Raw genomic sequence first — 15977 nt, forward strand, 5'->3', positions numbered from 1 at the left:
GAGTCAGTTATTCTAAATCAAATGAAAGTTTAGCCACTAAGGTTTCAGAGTTTAGAAAGTCCTCTGAGGAAAATATAGCGTGATCCAGTACTTTTGGCTGCATAATGTCCAATTATGAAAACTTACTGAGGACCTTCAAAAAAGGGGAAAAAAAGCAGTTAACAAAACTAAATATAACCATTTGCCCACTTGCCTTGTTCTGTACGTTGAAGGTAGATGTGTGAGTGTGTGTGTGCTTCTTCTTGGTATCTTCAAATACATTTTTTTTGTAAATAAATGAGCTATGACTGAAATTATACAAGGTTGAAGAATTTAAAGGGTCTGCAAAATTCTGTATAACACACATAAAACCAATTCAAGATAAAGCATGCAGCAAAGCAGGAGAAAGAATGTACAAGCCAGCATCAGGGCCTCAGACATTTGCAGGCACACCTACACAAAGTCTTTCCTTAGTCACAAAGGATGCACTTCATCTCTGGGTTATGACCTGTCAAGAGAGATATGCAAGAAATTGTGGTTTTAGGACAGTTAAGGCAAAAGATTCTAGCAGAGTCTTTTATGCCCCACTGGTCATATAGCCAAGCCGAGCTATGAAACCAGTGAAATAGGTGTAAGCCATCAATCTACACATCCCTAAACAACATAAATAAGCTGGCCCTGGGTGCCACCAGAGGGATTTCGTACTTTAGACAATGCATTATAAATTACTAGCTAGTCAATTATCTTTATCATAGCCAAAGTCAGTACTAGACTTCCAGATGTCTCTGGAGATAAGTATGGATCTGTCCAGGTTGTTCTGTATGATAACTCTATTTTATACAAAGACCATTAAACACACAGGCAAAAAAAGCAATCATTTTGTATATAATGTATCATATGCACTATACATATATAGTTACACTAATACTAAATATAATAAATTATATAATAAGATAATATATCTGTATTTATTACTATCATAAATGGATATAAACATATGCACATATGTACATGTGTGTATGTCACTTATACAGACATATATATATAAATACATATTCATAATAGGCATAATAGGTAACATTTACCATGTGACATGAAATCTAGTTTCTTAACAATGACAAAAGACATGACAAACACAGACAATAAACAAATACAAATAGTTAAACATAAGCTGATAACAATATAACCAGACAGTTTTAAAGTTTTAGGATTATGTAGTTGGGTTCACAATATTCTAAGCTAGCTAAGTGGGACTTATATACTGACATCTTTTGGAGAGGATAGTGAATTGCTTTCTTTATCATGTGACTAATTTAATGATTCTGTTTGTCTAAATGTATTCTATTAATGATTCTGTTTGTCTAAATGTATTCTAGACTCCTTTTAGAATTATTTCTTCTTGCAGCCTGTGACTTTCTATTCTAATTTGGATCAGTCGCTTTCTAGACCTGCTAGAGATCTGCCATCCTATCATTTTATTCATTACATTTCTGAGTTAGATTTACTATTTCAATTCTCCACATTCTTACTATTTCTGATTTTTCCTCATTTTGCTTGAATACATTTTCAAGTCATTTCTCCAAAAGGGTTTGTGTAGCTTAAATATCCTGGGTTCTTACGTATACAAAAAGGTTTTATTTTGCCACACATTTTGGATGAAAGTAGTGTTCTAAGTACAAATTAATTTTCTCACTGAATGTGAGGCCGCATTATTTCATTGTTTTCCAGAATTCAGAAACAGGAGACACTAACAGGAGAGCTGGAACCCTCCCTCTCTGACGATCTCCGCTTGTGCATACCCTGGATTGAGGTGTTTGCTGCTCTTTTCCATCTACCTGCATGTTTCCAGCTGCTTTCTATCTTCTGGATTTTGTTTTTCTCTGATGAGCCAACACCCATGCATTTGACATTATGGGCTTATTCCTTTTGTTTCCTTTTACTGTTTTATAAAAGCAATGTTAAACTAGAGTGAGGTAGAAATATTTTGTGAATCTGACTTCTTGCTAACTTTTTAAATAGATGAAAAAGGAAAAAAAAACACACTGCTAGTCCCTGAGCTCATAATTATTTGATTGTAATTGTGAAGATAGGATGAATACATTAATAAACACAAATAATGAAGAAAGAATAACTATTTACATACTGAAGTAGTTGGTAGAAGGAGAATAAATAAACATGGTAGGGGAGATGGTAATAAGAGAAGTACAATATTTTAACTTACTGCTTCTTCCCTCAAAAATAATTCTGTTTTTTATCAATATCAGTAATCTAATTCCTCTTTCTAGTTACATAAGAATTTTAAGGCAAGTAGTAATTTTGCACAGCAAAGGAAACTAAAAACAAGACGAAAAGACAACTCTCAGAATGGGAGAAAATATTTGCTAATGAATCAATGGACAAAGGTTTAATCTCCAAAATATAAAAACAGCTCATGCAGCTCAATATTTAAAAAACAAACAACCCAATCCATAAATGGGCAGAAGACCTAAATAGACATTTCTCCAAAGAAGATATACAGATTGCCAACAAACACATGAAAGGATGCTCAACATTACTAATTATTAGAGAAATGCAAATCAAAACTACAATGAGGTATCACCTCACACTGGTTAGAATGAGTGTCATCAGAAAATCTACAAACAACAAATGCTGGAGAGGATGTGGAGAAAAGGGAACCCTCTTGCACTGTTGGTGGGAATATAAATTGATACAGCCACTATGGAGAACAGTATGGAGGTTCCTTAAAAAAACTAAAAATAGAATTACCATATGACCCAGCAATCCCACTCCTGGGCATATACCCAGAGAAAACCATAATTCAAAAAGACACATGCACCCCAATGTTCATTGCAGCACTATTTACAATAGCCAGGTCACGGAAGCAACCTAAATGCCCATCGACAGATGAATTGATTAAGAAGATGTGGTACTGGGGACTTCCCTGCTGGGGCAGTGGTTAAGAATCTGCCTGCCAATGCAGGGAACACGGGTTCGAGCCCTGGTCCGGGAAGATCTCACATGCCGCGGAGCAACTAAGCCTGTGCACCACAACTACTGAAGCCCACGTGCCTAGAGCCCGTGCTCCACAACAAGAGAAGCCACCACAGTGAGAAGTACGGGCACCACAACAAAGAGTAGCCCCCGCTCGCCAGAACTAGAGAAAGCCCACATGCAGCAATGAAGACCCAAAGCAGCCAAAAATAAATAAATAAAATAAATAAATTAAAAAAAAAAAAGAAGATGATGCGGTACACATACACAATGGAATATTACTCAGCCATAAAGAGGAACGAAATTGGGTCACTTGTAGAGATGTGGATGGACCTAGAGACTGTCATACAGAGTGAAGTAAGTCAGAAAGAGAAAAACAAATATATATTAATGCATATATGTGGAATCTAGAAAAATGGTACAGATGAACAAGTTTGCAAGGCAGAAATAGAGACACAGATGTAGAGAACAAATGTATGGACACCAAGGGGGGAAAGCGGGCGACGGGGGGGTGGTGGTGGTGGTGGGATGAATTAGGAGACTGGGATTGACATATATACACTAATATGTATAAAATAGATAACTAATAAGAACATGCTGTATAAAAAAATAAAATAAAAATAAAAAAGTAAAAATAAGAAACTAAGCTTTACCAGCAAAAAAAAAAAAAAAGTAGTAAAGGAATGTACCTTTAACCTTTGTTAAATCACTATAACCTACATTCAAAATCAATTTTAAAATATCTAGAATCTTAAAGAAATACTGGCAGCAGTGTTTATAATAAATGATAATCCCTATATCATCAGAGAAATTTTATAATATAAATTGTTCACTTAACTTTAACTGCTACAGGTTTTGGCAGACAGTAAAATTAAATGGTGGATGATCACCAGAATATATTATACTTTCTAAGATACTGCTGGGTTACTAATACATTTCAGGAGAAGAAACTTATTCCCAGGTCCTTAGCCTGCTGTGTGGGATTGTTAAGCAGTAATGCTTTCTTTTGTAATTGACAAAAGAGGAAGTTGTAAATTACCATGAGCTAGAAAATTCAAATATGTGAAATGAAAATATATGTCAGCAGAAATCAGCATGGGCACATGGTGGGAAAGAATTTCCACATGCCTAAAATCTCTTTGGCTTTTCTTGAACTACATCCTTACTGAGCTGGGTAAACAGGACTCCTGATCAATGTTTCCAGAGACTCTTTTATTCCACTTGTTCTACTCCCAGCATGGTTATCCCAACTGTGGCTATCATTTAAAATATACTTCCTTTCTTCAGTCAAACAATCCTTTCTTCCTTCACTGAAGATCTTGAGATATCCACTAAGTTTATAGTATTCCCCAAGTTTACAGTTTTCACCAAGAGGTGAAATAATCTTTAACTCACCCAATCATGATAAACGACTTACATATGGACTTTATGTGAAAATATTCACATTAATAAAGCTTATAGATAACACTGTCATTTGAAAATACTGGCCTTCTGATAGTGTAAATGCAACACTGCCTTCTTTTGGCAGTAGATACCTACTGTTCATCTTAGAAATGCTTAATCCTTCACTTACTACACTTACTCTTGTCTTGGAAACTTGGCAATATCATCATGGCTATTGCAACCACCCTCATCCAAGCAGGACTACATTTGAGGAAGCCCAGAAAAATGAACATGAAGGACAGCTGGGAACGAGAGGCTGGGAATGAAATGGCTAAAACTATTGCCAATTAAGCTCTGCTATCTACACCAATTACTTAACACCAAAGGAAATGCAGTCTGATTCATACATTCAACTTCACATGGTTTATGCTCTCCCCAAAGCCAGAAGAAAGAAAATCTGAGAGATGCCCCACCTCAGTTTATTTTCTAGACTCAGTGACCTTGAACCTCAAATATAGTTTTTCAGATGAGTATGTAAAAGTTTTACCAGCTCACATCAATAACTGTATAACCAGACTTTCCAGGCCACATATAACGATCTCTAAAAAAGTAAAATTAACCTGTCTTTACAACTGAGGACTATTAATACATGAAACAGATAATTGTAATGACTGGAGTTATTTCATTAGTTTCATAAATCGGACTTTCAAGATGGAGTAGAAGGAAGGAGATTCCTACCAGATATTAGCTACCTTTTAAAAACATAGACTATGTTACAGCTTATAAAACATTTTACAGTAATTCTATTATAAAGAGACAATTGTTGGATTACCCAGGTGATAAAAGGCTATTCCAGAGCTTCCTAACAGCTGTTAGGACGGGCGTGTTTTAGAGGGTTACTGGGGTGTTGAGATATTGATGCCCATAGCCCTCAGAAGGGCTGGGAAAGACCTAAGACTGTTTATGACCCCAGAGCCTCTGATCCCCTCTGGCCCTGAATAGCCACTTCTCTTTTCCCAGTGGCTGTGCAAACACTATGATTTTAGAAGGCACTAGTCTCCTCTGTTAAAAAGAATGTCTAGTACTTAGTAAGTCTTAAAATGAATGAAGTCAAAGTCCCCATCCCGGGGCTTCTCTGGTGGCGCAGTGGTTGACAGTCTGCCTGCCAATGCAGGGGAGGCGGGTTCGCGCCCTGGCCTGGGAGGATCCCAAGTGCCGCGGAGCAGCTGGGCCCGTGAGCCAGAACTACTGAGCCTGCGCGTCTGGAGCCTGTGCCCCGCAGCAAGAGAGGCCGCTACGGTGAAAGGCCCGCGCACCGCGATGAAGAGTGGCCCCGCTTGCCGTAACTAGAGAAGGCCCTCGCACAGAAACGAAGACCCAACACAGCCAAAAATAAATAAAATGCTGGCTTAACTCCTAGAGAGTTTCATTATTAAAAAAAAAGTCCCCATCCCTTTAGGTTTAAAATAAAATGATATAGTTTGGTACAGTATTACTGTAGTTGAACAATAATAGGATTACAGGCCTATTAATTTTTTGTCATTATTGTCGTTAAAGAAAGAAAAAAAGAAGAAATCCCTGAATGATCCATTTTCCTACTTTTCACAAGACTTCATAGACACCTGTATGTTTACCTTGCCACTATCTTGGTAATAGAATCACATTCACAACGTATATTCTAAGGCACATCATCCCTGAAACACTTAGATTTAAAGTGGTGTCATAATATCTCATTTAATAAAACCACCAGGCATAAAGCATGCTTTTATGCTTATTTTTAAAATTTCATAAACCATCTGAAAGAAATGGGTTTGGAAACAAGCTGCTGAAAGGCCGTGCTCCTGTTTGGGTGATATGGATGGAAGCATTTCCATTGTTCCAACATAGACGATGACCAACCAAATTGGAAAATCAGTACTCAATTTCCCTTCTCTGGGTCCTTTCACTCCCTTTTTGAGGCTACTCCTCTCCTGCTCCTTACCACCCCCATCTCCCTTTGCTCACAGACTCCAAAGCCCTTCTGCGCCAAGAAATCTGCCAGTATGAGAATCTAACTGAGGCAGAATGTTGTCTCCATAGAAGCTCAAAAGTCAGTACTTGTGGCTCACCTCCATGCTGATCATCAAGGCGTGGGCATGTGATTTAAATTCTGCTAACATGATGCATCTGCTCAGGAAGTTGAATTCAGGGAGAGTGAGGCAAAAGCAGGGACTGGCTTTGAATTTATTTCTGTGGTGGAAGTATCTGGAATGTGGTGGCAAATGAAAGTAGCATCTGTAGGGTCCAGTGTCATAATGTTATGATGCCAATAATGGCATTAGATGTTCACTGAGGTCTGGAATGGCAGCTCATACAAATGCTCCTTGGGAATGACCAACCGGTTCTTATATTCAGCAACCCTTGCAGTCTGTCTGTTTTCTCTTCTTGTTCTCTAGCCTTGCTGTGCATGTGTGTTGGGTTATAGTCAGATTCTGTTGTTTGCAATCTAGAGCTGAAACTGGGACTTCATGCCTAAACCACTTACATTAAGTTATTTTACTTCCTACCTATTCCTACCATATAAAGGCCCATAAAATAAATCTGAATTAGTTTTTTACAGAGAGTATGTAAAAGTAAGATTAGAAAGAAAGGTGTGGCCTATTTCTCTTACCAGATAATGTCTTCTTTGGCTGGAGATCATGCATCTGAGGCTGGTAATAGGAGATCTAGAGTTAAAGAAGATACCAGAGCGCTACAATATCTTTGCATGGTGAATAGCCACACAGCATGTTCAAATTCTCCACTTCCTTTCCCAATGATCCCTTCCTTTTAACCCATGCCATTTCAGCTCATCTATTTTTAATCTATCCATTTAGCATCAGCTTCACAGTTCCATATTTTACATTTTCCAGATTTGGGAATGTATCAGCCCCTCTTTATGATTCTCTGAAATCCACCCGTAAGCCCTCTATACCATTTCCTTCCTTGACAATAAAATTTCTACCAATGTGTCAGAACATATTCTTTTTATTAATAAGGATATTACTAACAGTGGCTTTTTAGATTATTCCATGTACCTTTCTTAGGATCTAACTATATCAAAAATGTCAAAAAAAGGCTTTGCATTACCCAGTACACATAGGAGATTTCAGTTTTTATGGCACTTTTTATCTGACAAGTTTATATTTCCAATAACTTAAAATGTCAAGATAAGTAAGTACCCTCAGCCTGCTCACTAGATCTGGGTCCTATTCAAATCCAGGTCTCTTTGGACAAAAAAACAGGTTTTCCACTCAGAAGCTCTAGAAGCTTCTTTCTTCAATTCACAATGTTAGTTCAAAGTTAGAAGCTTCTTTCTTCAATTCACAATGTTAGTTCAAAGTCCCAAACTTCTGCAGCAACAGAAGTACTTCTAAGGCCAGGGGATCTTACTCTTCTTTAAAGAGGCTAAATTGTCATTTAACTTTTGATTTTGGCATCACCAACAAGAAGACACTGGTTATCCAGGCTGGCCAAGTGATATGCAGATAGAAGTGGTTTATTAATGCTCTCTGACTGTGTTAAAGGGTGTCAGATTAGGGCTGAAGCCAAAAGTAAGAAAGTGCATAATCCCAGAGGCCTGTCTCAGACTGCTACCAGGGGAAGGAAGTTTGCCAGCATACGTTTCTGAATTTGAAGGCACGGCTGCTACCCTTTAGAGGGATTTGCTGGAACCATTAGTGAAAATAGGTTTAGTGGGATCTTTCAACAGATGCAGTTCAAGGATGGTTCTTGGAAGTAATTGTGTATACAAAAGTCATGATCGCTTGTTCAAAAGCTTGCTAAAGAACATTTTAAGAATCTGACCTGAAGTTCTCTGAAAATGGCTAATATCTGACTCTGGACAGTAATGAATCACTTCCCTGATCTTTTCTCTGCCCCAGCCTTTGACATAGTCTACTGCTCTTGAGTTTTGTTTTTTTGTTTTTGTTTTTTTCCCCCACAAATTGAGATGATAACTTTTCCTCTTGCTTAACTATAGGAGAATGTGTCACAGTATAATCTTACAATGAATTTTAAATTTAAAATTGGGAGGAGGGGGGCTTCCCTGGTGGCGCAGTGGTTGAGAATCTGCCTGCTAATGCAGGGGACATGGGTTCGACCCATGGTCTGGGAAGATCCCACATGCTGCCGGGCACCTGGGCCCATGAGCCACAACTACTGAGCCTGCGCGTCTGGAGCCTGTGCTCCGCAACGAGAGGCCGCGATAGTGAGAGGCCCGCGCACCGCGATGAAGAGTGGCCCCCCGCTCGCCGCAGCTAGAGGAAGCCCTCGCACAGAAACGAAGACCCAACACAGCCAAAAAAATAAATAAATAAACAATAATTAAAGGTGCTAATAATTTAAAAAAAAAAAAAAAAATTGGGAGGAGGACTTGAGTACTCCTACAATGCATAAAATGCTAATGGGAACTATGAAAATAAATAAAGTGTGGTATCTACCTTTAAGTACGTTACAATCTAGTGGGAGAAACTTGTATGTAAATGGCTGATTATGATACAAGGCAAAGTGAAATAAGCATTAACTAGAGGATAAGCTCATCCATGGTAACACAGGTAATGGAGCAATTAATTCTAACTGAAAGGGAATCAGAAGCTCCTTTGTAAAGGTGGTGGCATTTGAGAAAGCTGTAAAGAATAATTATAATTGTAGAGGGCCAGTAGAGGAGAAAAGGTGTTTCACTGCTGGAATAAAATTAGCATAAGCATATAGGTTCAATTCAAGAGTTGTTTTGTTCTGTTTCATTTTAATCTCGCACACACAAGACATTATGGTAGGCTTTGGAAGAGATGCAAAGAGAAATGATACGAGTTCTCTTTTCTCCTATAACTTAACTTCTGTTTTGAAAGAAAAAGTCATTTCTATATAAATATACGTGAAGAGTTCATCAGTAACATATAGTTGCCTGGAACAATGTACCTGAGTGGCAAGTCCTTTAAAATCTACAGCACAGGAGACCAAGAAGAGCTCGCTATTTCCAGAGAGAGTAAAAAAAAGGTTTCTAGAGGACACGGGGGTATGTGCTGTTTCTTGAAAGGTGGATAAAATTTGATGTGATAAATAAGGCGCAAGGGTATTCAAAATGACAGGTACAGCATGGACAAGACCTAAAGGCAGAAATGATCCTGGCATGCCCATGTGATTGGGAAAGCATCAACTTAGATGGAGTAGAAGGTGCCTTTTGGCCCATGCTAGGAAGAAAAAAACAGAAATTCACGTTTAGGTGAATTCAAACGCCTGCAAAGTTCAGGTAGGTATATTAAGTGAGCAAAGCAGACTGGGCATATAATGAGAGGTAATAAAGGAGACTATGGCCCAGTCTCAACCAAAAGAAAGACACTACTAAGCTCCAGCCATTTTCGTTTCCATGGTAAACTCTGCTCTAGTGTTGCCAGACCCTCCAATTTGTTACGATAGGCCATTAATCTGGATATATATATATGTATGTATATGTGTATATGTATATATATTCACATATATAATTAGAAAGTAATTCTTATAATAAAACATAAAACTTTGTTGGTCAAAACTCTACTGGACACATAAGAATTCTCTGAGTCACAATGAATCACGTCCAGTATGTGGACCACTGAGTTTCAACTTCTGCTGGACTGTAGTGGGCAAAGACTGCTGGAACTAAAGCTTCTGTTTTATATCCTATAGCCATTTAAGATTATAGACAGAGATGCAACATAAGGGCAGTAGCTAAAAAATGTTTTAATTAGGCTACAAAAATGCAGGCTATTTGTATATGAAAACTATTAAATGAAGGAAATTGATCGGAATTACTGACTGCTATTAAAGTTTTTAAAATGTTTTTTAGAGAAATTCATCTTAAAAGTCTATCCGTTGTTTCAACTGGTCACAAGAAAAATTTACAACAAAAATTTGGAAATATTTATTGACTCTAAATTGTTCTCAACTGTCTCATTTGCCTTTAAGAAGAAAAATTGCAGCTATGTGACTCTTCTCCACTCTAACAGGGGAAAGGGTTCAAGTTTGGGCCTGAAAGGGTACTTGATGAATGACACTTTATTTGCCATCACTACCAGTTGCCAATGTTGGAGGCCACTAGGATGTCTTGGTCAGGTTCAGTTGTGTGCTTGTTGTGCTTTGGTCCATGAGCCTAGCTGACTTTGAAACCAGGTGGAGTTTGAGTGTTTGCAAAAGATGCTTTGGGTCCTGCTGATTTCTGAATTGACAGAATTCATAAATCACTCACAAAAAATATTATGTGTGTCCACTCTTGGTTTAGGTTTTCTCCCAGCCTAGTGTGAAAAAACTGAAATTGATGTTAGGTATACAACTTCTAAGCCTTCACATTGCAATCCAGAAGGCTTGCTTTTAACAAAAAAGCTAATATTTTCTCTACCCTATCGGGAATTCCTGACAGGTAGAGGAGCTCAGTAACAGGGAAGAATTGGGTGGAATAAAATTTTCTCATGGAGATTACAATACTCCGCCTCAGTCTGAATGAAATGCAGCATTCCAGATGTTGCCTACATTTCACTGAAAACCAGCTGGTTGATTTTATGAACAATGCAAATCCTGTAATGTAACAGGGCTTCTCTAAGTGCTGATAAAACACTTAGAAGATCAACAAATCTTGAAAATGTGCTAACGAGCCACAAAGTCTGATTAAAAGCAAAGGTGCAATGTTCCAAAAACATTCTTTGTGATTTAGATAAGCATGACTTAGGTTTCATCATTGATGCCAGTACTTTAAAGGCAAATTGTGCAAAGATAAGAAAGTCTTGTTAATAAGAACAGTTCACAATAGCTCCTTACTGAGTTATTTTCAGGAAAAAGGGTTAAGACCTGAGAACTGCATAAAAGGAAAAGAAAGAAAGAGAAAAACAGGCCACATATACAGACCATTCACTTGCTAAAATATGAGCTATTAAGGCTTCATAACATAAAACATGACATTTTGAATTATTTAATTTGATGATTATTTATAAATAATAAGTCCAAGTTATGAGCAGATGTGAACAAAGATGAACATCTTCTGTTACTTAATTGTGGAGGATAGAATAGTTGGAAGTATTTTTCATAGACAATATCTCCATGGGAGAGAAAATGCTCACATATTTCAGCTTTGGTTAAGATCAAACTGATCAAATTAGCATTTTCATCTAATTTATTGCTCAGAATTCCCTTTAGTGAGGCACGCTTTTGATAAATTTCAAGAAAAGCTGTTTGGAGCAAAGTTTGAAATTAGACATAAAAAACCCAAAATGAGAAGATTTTAAGATAAGCCAAAAAGTATGTAAAAAACTAAAACAACAAAATTGTAAAGTCATAAACTATACTGTTATATTACTAATAAGATGTGACTTATACAGAATAACCCAGGATTATTCCATATTTATTGTATTTGTATTTGGGGTACAGGACATAATTTACCTGGAGAATTTCAATTAAAGTTACATACAAGTAATTAGAGGAAAAAGGATTTCTCTCTCTTCTGATTGAATGATAATGTAGCCATATTGGTTAGTTATCTTGTAAGGTCATCATAAATCATACAGGTATTGACAAAATTGTAATTAAATGTGTAAATAACTTTGTTTCATTTTTATTTTCTGATTTCAGATTATAAGAATTGATTGTGAACGGAGTGTTCCCACAACACATTTCACATTCTGGACACTTCAAAATTTCACTTCCACTTCTTTGCATATGAAGTCCAGATATGGGCGCTATACTATAGAGAATAAAACTATAAACTTAGTACCTCATACAGACATGGTGACTATAAGAGTGTGTTCACAAGACATTACCAATATGATTACAAAACTGAGACAGAAGCAAGATATAGGTACCATTTTGGTAGACTTTAGTCAGTTCCCTATAGGGCATTTTTCACCGGCTAAAAGGAGAACCACCGGTGCCGTCTTCTTTTTACTTACAATTCTATTCCCGAAGGTAGAAAAAAATCAGAGAACTCTGTACTTGATTTTGACCAACGAGAAAGGACCAGTTAAACTGAGTTTAGGGAAGAGATGCTGAACTACTCCAACACAATTATCTCCTTAAGCAAGTAAATGTATCGTCGCACCTCACTGATAAAGCAACTACCCTGTACCCTATTCGTGACACCAGTGACTTTTGAGGAGTTAGTATAGAAATATCATATCAAGAGTTGCAAATACACCTCCTTCATCTTTCCTTAGTATATCTTAAGCATGTCACTGTTTTAGAAATATTTTTAAAGAGATACTGAGAAGACTACGCGCCAAGGTTCATTAATGAGTTCTGTATCAACATTCTAGGAAAAGAGAACCACTAATCATCAGTTCTCTACAAAACTTGCCAAGCCTACCTTGTGGTATAGCTCTTCAGAGCTATTTCCTAATGAAGGCTATTCAACTGTTGATAAGCTTATATTTGTTAATTTCAAAGAGCAGCTTCCTCTCCCCACAAATCACCCATCTCCATCCCTTCCACCCCTTTCACAAAACAAATACGTACATCCAAATTTAATACGCCCCATGCGTAACATGAACAATTCTCTAGGTAGGATCAATGACTTCAGTATGTAATTTCAAATATTTTAGGGATCATGGGTCCACTGTCACCCTCCTCTTACGAAGTAATTAATAAGAAAAATTCAACCTGCGGTTTTCACAGATCACAAAGGCTTTTCACAAGAAAAACTACTGCCATGATGATTTCTAAAAATGGTTGGCTGACCTCATTCGAACTGTATCCACTGTTTCTGAATTCATATGAATTTAAATGCTTCTTTGAATTTTCTGTAAGTGTCTTGGAGAAATGTTAGTAACAGTGCTAAAATAAGAATACCATTTTAATGTGTGATTCAACAACTAAGCATTTATTAGCTGATTTCAGAAAATATTAACTTCGGTGCTGCAACCAAAACAAAATCCTGGTTCCGTATTTCTTAAGTAATCAAAGATTATGTGAAAGAACAAAATGGTGTTTTGCAAACAGATTACAAAAGAAGGTAGAAAGCATTTCTCTGGAAACATAGGACAAGTTTGCTCTGTTTAAGCAATGTAAACAAAAACCTGGGGGCTACCAATCAGACAGCTAAAAGAAGGCTTGGAAACTATTACATACTTATCACATCTGGCCTAATTATATCTCCTAACAACTCTAGCATTAATAAACATTCACAAGTGGCTAAAGGCCTGTGGGTAATTTATATAATGCATATATTTATAAAAGCCTTTTTTCTCCAGTGAATATATTTACTTCCCAGAGATAAATTTCAAATCACACAACCACAGGATGCAAGCCCTTATCAGAGCAATCTACTTCGAAACAAGCCACACAGACTGAGATCTTCTTTCCATATGTATGAATATTTAGTAGTTATATAGATGCAAATGTCAGGAAGAGAGCAGCTGTTATTGGGGACAGAGACTTACCAGTACTTGTCAGGAAGTTAACATTTCTCATCACACCTTCTGTGTAAGCTCCTGGCTCGTAACTGTCCATTTCACCCGTGACAATGTGAGCAACTCTTGCGGCCCGTCCTCTGATAGCACCTGCAGCTCGATCTAAATTATCAGCATCCTGGTCTCTCAAGGCTATGATACATTTGTTGACATCTTCTAGGATATGGCTCTCTGTAAGTGAACAGGTCGAATTAGTTTTGTGGTTTTTTTTTTTTTTAATCACGCAAATCTAGCATACTATAATTTATGTTAATTTCTGGTTGTGGATAATGTGCACATTGGGAATAAAAGACATTGACAACTAAGAAGAAAAAATACAGATGTGACTTTGCTTATACCTTTTTTAATAGCTCATCTTGTAAAATAAAAATTTTGCATTTTTATCAGTAAATTTTATAGATCGCATCTTATTTTAGATTCTAGTTCCAGTAGATTAGATTTTAGATTTGAGTGACTTACAGACGGAAATTAAGGAAAGATTCTAGATTAAAACAAAAATAAAATGTATAATGATGGAATACTTAATCCTGATTAAGCACAATACTATGCCGCTTATGAAACTCTTAAAAAAATCACCTGCCCTAAATATATAGAAAAATATAACTATGGTGTTCCATTCAACTAATGTTCACTGATGTACGATATTTAACACAATTACAGAAATATTATAAATTAGCAAATGATGAAAACGGTGAAATATATAATTTTATATTGTAAAGCAATAACCTCACTACATCTGTGAAAAGACTTATATATAAAAAAGGGCTTTAAAAAGATTGATTGACTTGAAGTAAATGAATCCCAGAGAAATTTGCTCACCCTGAAGAGTATCTCCAGACCTCTTTCTCTCCTTCCTTCTTTGCATGATTAGGGCGTGAAGACAGCTGGGAGTTATTAGTATAGCACAACAATGTTTTCTTTTTCTATAAAATGATTAATACTCCCAGAATAAAACTAATGAGTGGAGCTGAGTAAATATGTAGACTATCAACAAGCATGGGCAATGATATTTCTAAGAAATTAAAAGAATACTAAAGAAATGGTTTCTATTTTTACTAAATGAATCCCCACCCCAAATCTTTAAAGACTCTATTACTTCAAAACACACAGAGAAAACAACTACAACAAAAAGGCCTCAGTAATTCCAGAACATATTGTTAACTTCTCCTTCCCCCTCCCCCTCCCCTTCTCCCTCTCTCTCTCCCTCTCCCTCTCCCTGGATTTGCTGACTTTCTGCAGGTAAGCTACACAAGACAGGTATTCATAAAGCTATTTCCTTGCAGAGTCACACCTTCCTCTTACTGCGTAGAGCATAATATCCAAACTGTCAAAGAATATGGTCGTTGGTGAACTTCTTAGACCTGATATCTACTATTCCTCTGCATGTCCCTCATGCTTTAGTTATATCTATTTTACAAATTTCCAAATCTGCCATGTTTCCTCATGCCTCTGTGCCTGTGGGCATATTAGAACCTTGACCTAGACTGTTCTTTTGGGTTCCTGGACCCAATGTCAACGTGTGTGTGTGTGTGTGTGTGGAGGCTTCCCCACACCAACAAGCAACTCTCTGTACACCAACTGGGTGGCCTGTAATTCAACTCAATTCTGACACCATCTACCTGGAGATAGCATCAGATTCCACAGGTTAAGGGTTTAGTCCCACAAGACTGCCCCTTCCCACCCCCCTACAGACACCAGCCAAAAGCCTAGATCGTTATCTGTGCTTCTGCTACAATTTGAAGGTTCCCCCCTTCTGGACTTCAGTCGCCGGTCCAACTTCAGGTTGTTACATATATTTCTGACCAACTAGCTATAAATCAGAGGTTCCCACAACCCCCTTTTTAGGTTTGATTATTTTGCTTAGAGTAGCTCACAGAACTCAGAGAACCATTTTACTTACTAGATTTAACTTTTATAACTCAGGACCAGCCAGATGGAAGAGATGCAGAGGGTAAGGTATGGGGAAAGGCCCAGAGCTCCATGCCCTCTCCAGGCATGCCACTTTCCCCAAATCTCCATGTGCTCATCAACCTAGAAGCTCTCCAAAACCCATCCTTTTGGGATTTTATGGAGGCTTCATTACATAGGCATGATTGATTAAATCACTGGCCATTGGCAATTGATTCAGCCTCCAGCCCCTCTACCCTTCCCAGAGGTAAAGGGGTGGAACTAAAAGTT

General features: G+C 37.4%; 1 protein-coding gene across 1 annotated transcript in view; it reads right to left on the reverse strand.

The window, feature by feature from the left end:
- Positions 1–15977, reverse strand: part of CTNNA3 (catenin alpha 3) — a 1637417-nt gene that overhangs the window by 396865 nt on the left and 1224575 nt on the right. Inside the window, exon 11 of the mRNA XM_068548855.1 lies at positions 13770–13970. Coding sequence (XP_068404956.1) covers positions 13770–13970 — 201 coding nt within the window. The remainder of the gene's footprint in view (positions 1–13769; positions 13971–15977) is intronic.

The sequence above is a fragment of the Eschrichtius robustus genome, chromosome 7, assembly GCF_028021215.1.
Source record: "Eschrichtius robustus isolate mEscRob2 chromosome 7, mEscRob2.pri, whole genome shotgun sequence".
NCBI classification, from domain to species: domain Eukaryota; kingdom Metazoa; phylum Chordata; class Mammalia; order Artiodactyla; family Eschrichtiidae; genus Eschrichtius; species Eschrichtius robustus.